Source organism: Lasioglossum baleicum, chromosome 10 (assembly GCF_051020765.1).
Source record: "Lasioglossum baleicum chromosome 10, iyLasBale1, whole genome shotgun sequence".
NCBI lineage: Eukaryota > Metazoa > Arthropoda > Insecta > Hymenoptera > Halictidae > Lasioglossum > Lasioglossum baleicum.
The window spans coordinates 17,624,020-17,632,708 of record NC_134938.1 but is presented as its reverse complement, the minus strand read 5'-3'; the positions used below and the strand labels follow the sequence as shown (position 1 = coordinate 17,632,708).

At 34.8% G+C, this 8,689-nt stretch overlaps 1 protein-coding gene across 1 annotated transcript; it reads right to left on the bottom strand.

Moving 5' to 3' along the window:
• Positions 1 to 6,655: 6,655 nt before the first annotated feature.
• Positions 6,656 to 8,418, bottom strand: LOC143212570 (uncharacterized). Its single transcript, XM_076431481.1, is given in 3 exon segments — positions 6,656 to 6,982; positions 6,984 to 7,820; positions 7,879 to 8,418. Coding segments are annotated over 3 exon segments (1,557 nt in total). The 3' UTR covers positions 6,656 to 6,802.
• Between the last annotated feature and the right edge of the window lie 271 nt (positions 8,419 to 8,689).

The window sequence follows — 8,689 nt, the reverse complement described above, 5'->3', positions numbered from 1 at the left end:
TATAGAAAAGTATTAACGTACTTACAGTTAGGAGCATAATGTGGATTGATTTGCTGCTTTTGGATTGAAGCACCCAGTATATAGCAACAGAACCTGACATTTAACAACATTCAAGCTGTTTATAAAATAATAGCGAATCGTACATTTTGTGTTATATTTCTTTTTTACAATTGTATTCGTAATAAATAACTTTTTGTTAAGTGATCGTTGGGTTGCTTGATTTAAATTATATTTCAAACCTCCCACACATAACTGATCACATACACTTTAAATCAGAATAACTTTTTTATGAATGGACCCTGTGACTTCAATTTCTCTGCAAGGCTAGAAGAATTAGTTTAGTAAATGACGTGTCAAAATAGATAAAATAATAAATAAAAATTACAATTTCTTACCACTTTTTATCATTTATAATTCGTAAACCAATTTCAATTAAATTTTCAGAATGTATATAATTTATACGAGTTTACAAAACACTAAATGCATTTTTTCAGTATATTTATTAGACGTCATTTACTAAACTAATTCTTCTAGCCTTACAGAGAGAGAATTTGAAGTCGTTTGGTCCATTGATAAAAAAGTTATTCTGATTTAAAGTGTGTGATCAGTTATGCTCCTAGCTGTATACTGTATAGCATGTAATATTGTATACATATTTCGTTCATGCGTATAAATGCTACGAAATAAATTTCGTAACTAGTTATTGTTGTAATGTAAAAATGAAAAATAAATTTGTCTTATATGTAGATGTAGATCTTATATGTAGATAATTTTAAAATTCTAGAAAATAATCATGTATATGTATAGTATGTCAATAAAAAACACTATCCGTACATGGTATTGGATAATCCACAATTTTCTTGAAATTCTGAAAGTTTGACACAGATTTTCAAAGTTGGAAAACACTTCTTTCCATATCCTAAAATATTTTAGCTCAAATTTAATAAAAAAATGTTTAGAAGTAAATTAAGATTGGAAATGGTAAGTAATCCTAATGAAGCGGCAACAAGATCAGGAACAACTCTCGATGCAGTATTTGCAAGACATTTAGACAAAATTGAATCAAGAATATTTATATCATATTTTAGCTATCACAAGCCAATTGTTTCAATGATAGAGTCATAGAAAATCATATAAAAAATAATGAACGATCAAAATTTGCGACGCAAAGAAGGAGAGCGTATAAGAAAGAAAGAGACATAGTTCATAGCATTTCCCATACGCTCTCCTTCTTTGCGTCGCAAATTTTGATCGTTCATTATTTTTTCTATGATTCTATCATTGAAACAATTGGCTTGTGATAGCTAAAAAATGATATAGATATTCTTGATTCAATTTTGTCTAACAAGGAGAACCCCCGCTCTGTCCCTCACGGATTTTGTTCAGACTTTACAGAGTTATAGATCTCGTTCCCCTGATTACGAAAATACCCCATTATAGGGGCAGACGCTCAATAGTTTTCGAGATATTTGCAATTAAAGTTTCATAACCGTAAAATATATATAGTTTAGTTCAGACTTTTACCAAGCAATGGTGTGGCGCAACAGCAGCGAGCGGAACTGTTACGCAGCAGGCCCGGGTTCGAATCCCTTCGTGGTAAATTATTTTTTATTGTTTTTTTTCATGAAAAATGCATTTTCAATGTTAAATAAATTTTAAATGAAATATTTTTATTCGCTAAAGGACTAATTGAAAATGATACTTATTACTTTATAGAAGAAACACTAGATCTATTACTACATATACAAAAGATAATAATTATAAAACAATAATAATATTAAAATAATATATTAAAAAATAATACATAACAAACAACAAATATAAATATAAATATAGTATTACGATTTGGCAACGTCGCATCAAGATGTATTTGAAATCAAATAAAAATAACGAATAAAGATACATGTGATTTCATCTCTGAGAAATACTCGTCACGAATGAAAAAATTGAATAAATCATCTTGCTACGTCGAGCTTCGAATAAATCTGAAGGTTAAGATGAAATCGTCCCATTGAAATCTCACAGATACATTTCCAATAGCCAAAATCTGACGGATACAACCGCAAGATACATGGTGGCGCTGCTTCGACTCTCAAATAATTGTGAAAGATAAACTGAAAATTCTCACGCTGTATCTTACGGATAGTGCCTCTTGAATAACTTCTCGCCGCTAGAGGCGTTGAATACGCATACGCAGTTACTTCGAGCTCAGATAACCTACAGATGTCAAATGAAATTTTTTGGAGAGTATCTTACAGATAAACTGTGTCGAATATGTATTTCAGGAAGATAACTACAGATAAAAGATAACTTTCATTTATCTTTTATTTGAAAATTTTAGATAAATTTTTGCCCATCTCTGCTATAAATCCACCCTAAATGTCTTGCAAATACTGCATCGAGAGTTGTTCCTGATCTTGTTGTCTCTTCATTAGGATTATTTACCATTTCCAATCTAAATTTACTTCTAAATATTACTAAACTGCAAGAAGTTTCACTTCTGCCGCGCGTGGTTTTCCACGTGTATGTTTTTCTAAATACTTACCTGACACCTGTCAAAATTTTTCAGGTTAGTTTAGAACAAGGGTTTAGATAATTGTTTATAAATCTTTCAGTCAGAACAAAATCTGATGAGAAACTGCATGTGAAAGTAGCTGGAGGTTGATTCTATGTTATCCAATTGCAAATGTTCACAAATTAACTCTGGTTAATTAGTTATTAACAATTGTTGCGCGGGCTGATTGTTTCGGAAGTTCCCATAGTGCGTAAGACAACGAGGGTCGAACTGTGCGACAAGGACAGACATACATAACATACCACTTCTCCAAAATTTGTTAATAACTAACAATTTAAGCATCAAACCTGCATAAAACTGAAATGGGAATGTAGCCAAGGCTTCATTTTACATTCTACAATCTTAAAAGTTCACCAATGAAGTCTTTAAAGTTAGTAAATTAATTATGAAAATGTTACTTGTCAAACTATTCGAGGTTATTCGCGAAGTTTCGTCACTTCCGTAACGCTAGAAAATTGTAGCCCCCTCAGCAAAGAAGTTTCACTTCAAAATCATCGCTCTATCTCATTTCTATCGAAAGTTTTTTGACTTTGACACAAAATTCATCGGTTTTATCCCACTGTGCGCCACTGCCTGCTTGCTTTGGACTCATTTAGACTCTGTAAAACTGATTGACCAGCATTTAGCCTTCTCTGATGATAAACAATTGCCGATAACAATGCCGAGCGCGAGGAATTTCCGGAAACAATGTTTAACGAAATGGGTAAGAAGCACGCTTGAAAACAGGAACAGAGTCGCCAGATTAAGACTCATCTCCCCACTCAACCTTCCCCTTCTACGACGCTATTCCTCCATGCTTCCGCCATGGCCTGGTCGCGTGACGCGTCACGTCACTGTCGAGCATGCGTTACAATGTCACGTGACTAATTCTGTAGTGACAGAGGGGGAGGGACGTCTTCTCCCCTCGATTCGAGATGCACAGTTAGACTGGAACGACGGATATCAGTGGTTCGAGTGATAATAGTTAATACTGTGAATTAAATTGGTAACTGATCATTTCGGTAAATAAGAAAAATAGTGCAATAATATAACTGGACTTATTTTAAACAATGAAGCTACTACCTTAATATTTTCTTCTAGGATATTTTTGCATGATGCATTATCAATCATTTTATTTAAATCTGAATTAAAATTCAACTTTCAATTTTATTATATTTAAATCTAAATTCAAATTCATCTTTCAATCATTATATTTGAACCTATATTCAAATTCACAACTTTCAATCATTACATTTAAATCTAAAGTCAAATCAAAAAGATTAGTGCAACATTAAACCTGGACTCATTTTAAACAATGACGCTTCTACTTTACCATTTTCTTCTAGGATATTATTGATATTTAAATCTGAATTAAAATTCAACTTTCAATTGTTATATTTAAATCTGAATCCAAATTCAACTCCCAGCAAAACCCAATTTGAATCGAAATTCAAACGGTTGCAACGTCACAACATATGTATACTTTGTTGCGTCGCGCGGCGCGTGTTACGGTGAAATAGGAGACTTCGTGAAGATCGACGTATTTCACTTTCGCGAATCACTACTCAGACGTTTCAGGAACACAAAATGACTTTATTTAAAGGTTGAATCGGCTTGACGTGCCGTAGCAGAGGTAACAGTCGACTAACTCGATACAAGAATTTAGAGTGTCTTATATACTAATGTATAATCTTATGGATATAATGGATAATCTTTGAGGGTGCAAGGTTTTGAGATTATTCTATGGTACAAAGTATTGGGCCGCTGAGTCACTGATGAACTTGGGCCTGGTGACGTGTTGCGAGGGTTGGCATCTTGGTCTTATCGAGCCGTGACATTCCCCCGTTTTTAGACTTTCGTTGCTCCGAAACGAACTCGTTTTCTCCTGACAGGTGCGATGTCAAATTCGGTGTCGTCTATCTCTTATAGCCTGAATTGTGGTGGTATGTTGTGGCTCGGTAGGGGGCTGCTGTTATATGGTGCAGGTGCGCTGGCTTCTAAGGTTCTTACTTCGGATACCTCGGTATTGGCGGTAGAATTATTATTGTAACAATTTTTACAAAATAGTAGAACGTTTCCTGTGGGGTTACATCGAAATTTTAAGATTTATACAACTTTAGTCTATTTCCGTGAACTTTTATCACGTTATTAGTTTTTAAGTTCCTACATATGTAGTACGGCGTTTTGACTTCTAATATGACCGCTGGCCCTATCCATTCTGAGTCTAACTTATTACTCTTATGGTCATTGTGGATCCATACCTTATCGTTAACATTAAATAAGCTCTGTAACCTTATTTTCCTATCCTGATCTCTTTTATTCCTTGCTTTATTTTTTCTATTGTTTTCTTTGCGGATTCTAAATACTCTGCATGTTTCTTGCTCCATAATTTAAAGAGTTGATTGTGCGTAAGCGTACTCGTAGCAGATATTGCGCTTGGCAAATTTGCTTTTCTACCAAAAGTTAATTCGAAGGGTGTATGGCCTGTTCCTTCATGGACTGCCGTATTATAACCAAAACATATAAGTTTTAATACTTCGTCCCATTCTTTCTGTCTTTCTTTAATGCAAGTTCTAATAAGATCTTTAACCGTAGCGTGAGGTCTTTCAAGGGATCCATTGCTCTGGGGATGGAAGCTAGTTGTCTTAATATGTTTAATTTGGAATGCTTCTTCAAATCCTTGCATCAGGTTTGAGACGAAATTTGAACCTTGGTCTGTTAATATTTGTTTGGGTGCCGAAAAGGTGTAAATAAAATGTTCAATTAGCTTGTCAATAATCGATTCTGCACGTTGATCCTTCATCGGAATAAGGATTAGGCATTTGGTCAATTGATCTTGAATGGACAAAACGAATTGATTACCCTTGGAGGTTATTGGTAATGGTCCAAAGATATCCATTGCAATTTTGTCGTTTGGGAATTCGGGAGTGTTCGGGATGCATGCCTCTTCTCGATGCCTAAGTCGATTGAGTTTTTCTTGCTGACAATAAAGACATTTGCCTACAAATTACTTCACGTCCTTCTCTATGTTTTCCCAAAAATATTTTGATTTGATTCTAGCTATCGTCTTATTTTCTCCAAAGTGTTGAGCAAAATTACCGTTATGGTTTTCTTTTAATACTTCTAATTTTCTCTGTGGCGTAATCTCTATAACTGGTTCTGTGGCTAATTGTAAGACATAAAGTTTTTTCGAGTTTCGCGATGCTATGAATCTAATTATTTTCCTGATCATTTCAATTTCTCTAATATTAAAGTGTTGTTGGGTGGCTCCTATCTTTTGATGTTTTTCTAATTTTATTTTTAAAGCTTGAAGAGCTTCTCTGTCTCTATTGGATACCGTATTTAATTGAAAATATTGTTTTCGGTTAGGTGTCTCTTTGAAGTTATCAGGGGTTCCCTGATACAATAGATAATTGTCGTATTCAAGAATGTCGTCTAACAAGGGAACATATTCAGAAGCGAAATTCAGATTTTGATGAAACTTTGGGAGTTTATAGTTCTTTGAAAAGTATTTGACACGTATTTTTTTTTATCGGCAACCATCCACTTTGAAGGGGTGAAAACAGCCCTCAAAGTTGGGGGTCAAAACCATACTTTTTGAGATATCTCAGAAACCAGAGGTCGAAAAAATTTGATTTTTTTTTTAAATTGTGTGTTTTTCAATGGCAAATGTAGTCGCGCAAGAAAATTTTAACAAACGTTTTTTGTTTAAACAATATATTAAAAAATTGATTTTTTTTTGTAGTTTCTCTTATTTATTGTTAGTTAATTTTAATGTAAACTTGGGTGTGTGATCTTTGATCCAAAATAGGGGATACATGTTTCAGGATTTTTTTTTTTTTGCCATTTAACAATAATTATGCATAATGGAAGATAGTCTTGCACCTGGCGTGCGTAGGAAGGAATTCTGGCTTGTTTTATCGAAAGCATTTAGTATAAACGTGTATAGTATTTTAAACAATACCACTGGGTTATGTGTCGTTTATTATTTTATTAGTAGCTAAACAAGGAATCGCAGGTAGCAGCGCGACGCGGTGCTAATGACCGCGGCGGAGTAAGAGTACCGACTTTTATAGCCAATTCGCTTGTGAATTTCTGCAGTCGTTGGGCCTTCGGTCAAAATATACCTGCAGCCTTTTTAAACTGTGGATCCTTAAAGACTTTAAGTTAATCGAACCTGGAGTTTTCCTCGTCGTATATGGTAGCTCTGAAAAGAGCTGATTTTGAAGGAAGAGCTGTCCTCAAAGATTATTCTACATAATTCTGGCAATAATGATACTCAAGGATAAAATGAGAAAAACATAAATGTTCTTTGCACCAAGAACATTTCAGTACAACTACATTTGAACAATGGAAGCACGTTAGACTATCTAATTTTGTAAAGCAAAACTCTACAGGATTTTCAAATTCTCCTGGCCGTTCTTCTATATGTATATCCACTGCGGAACCAAGCATATTGAAACAACCGTTTATAACGCGCAGCTGATAATTGGTTGTGGATTAATGATTGTAGTTTAATAATATTATCTCTTGCGTGTAGATTGATATCAATATTTAATAATATTGCAAGATCGGAAAGTTTTCGAGCAAAATTCTTCCAAATGCGGAACCCATACACGTCAAGTGGTTGGATTAATGGCGTCGTATTTTTTGGTATCGTTAATACCTCTAATTGTTTGTTCTCTGGCAGGGCGTTACGTATGATCTCGTCGTTATATCAATTCCATGAGTCAAGAAGTAAAACAGAATTTTCTGGAGCAGATGGGAGAAATACTTCGGTCAACCACGTTCTAAATAATCCTTTCGTTAGTTTTCCCGATGTGGAAGCTTCAATATGGACATTGGGTGCCGTAAACACACTTCTTCGTACACGAGGTCCCAACTGTCCTTTGACTTCTTTCAAAACAATGTACAATGTTGATAGCAACTGTCCATCAGCTGAAATTGTGGGCTGGATAGTGTAGCTGTGAGTTGTTGACGATATTGATTGGACAAGAGCACTCGTTTCTTTTTCACCTTTGTGTGAAAGTGTTCGACCAGAGTGCAATTCCAACTGGAACCCACTTTGATCACTGTTGAAAATATTGCTTGCGCCATCATTTTCAAAATACCCTTTCACATGACACACAAAATCTTCTGCTGCTGCGATCAAATCTGTTAAATGGTTACTATGATGGCGGGTAACGAGTTTCGTCGTTTTTCTTGATACTATATTATAGTTCTCTTTAAACTTCCACAACCCAAAAGGACGATGCCTCAAATTCTGCTAAATTTATTGATAAATTTTCGTTCGTTGCCCACCGTCTCAAATCTATGTCGTGTACCAACATTTTATTATTTCTTGCTACAATAAATTTTTGAAGTGTAGCATGTGCAATTGCTTTAAGTTTATCGTATCGACATCCGCCTTTATTAATTTGTTCTTCCCATCTGTATAAATTTGATAGTCTCCTCAATTTCTTGAATTTGTTTTTTACAGTTTGGAAGTTTAGTCGTCTTTTTCTTCCACTCTTCCAAAAATCTACAGCTTTCTGCTTATAGTCTAAATCAATGCCTCCATATTCTAATTCTTCTGGACTCTCGTCCGGAGAACTTGAAGACGACGGTTTCGATGTTGACGCTGATTCCAAATCTTCTTCGTTTTCGGGAACATCAACTGAAGTCGGTTCGTCTGTTAAATCATCGAATATTAATTCTTGTTGCGTTTCGAAATTCATGTACCCTGCTTCTCTGTACTTATCAATCAGGTCTATAATAATGTGTGCCAGTTCAATTTCCTTCCCATTCGTGGGTGTTTCCTCGTTATTATTACGGTTATATTTTTCCATCAAAATGTTTATAACGTTCGCCGGATTGACCTTCATGTTTGTAAAAACGAATCTAAAAATAAACTATCAGCAAAAGTAAAAATAATATAATTATCGTGTAGGAGGGTAACTTGAAATAACTCGGTGCTGAAATAATGTTTTATTTAAGGAAATATCTTCATAACGGCGCGTGTTCGACGGCGAGATTCAGACTAACTGTTTGGATGTTCTTCAGCTCTCTTTTATAGTAAAACGAAGTCACCCAAATCGACCAATCACGAGATGGGGTTTTGGCGGTTGCCGCACCACGGTGACGGGATCGACGGTT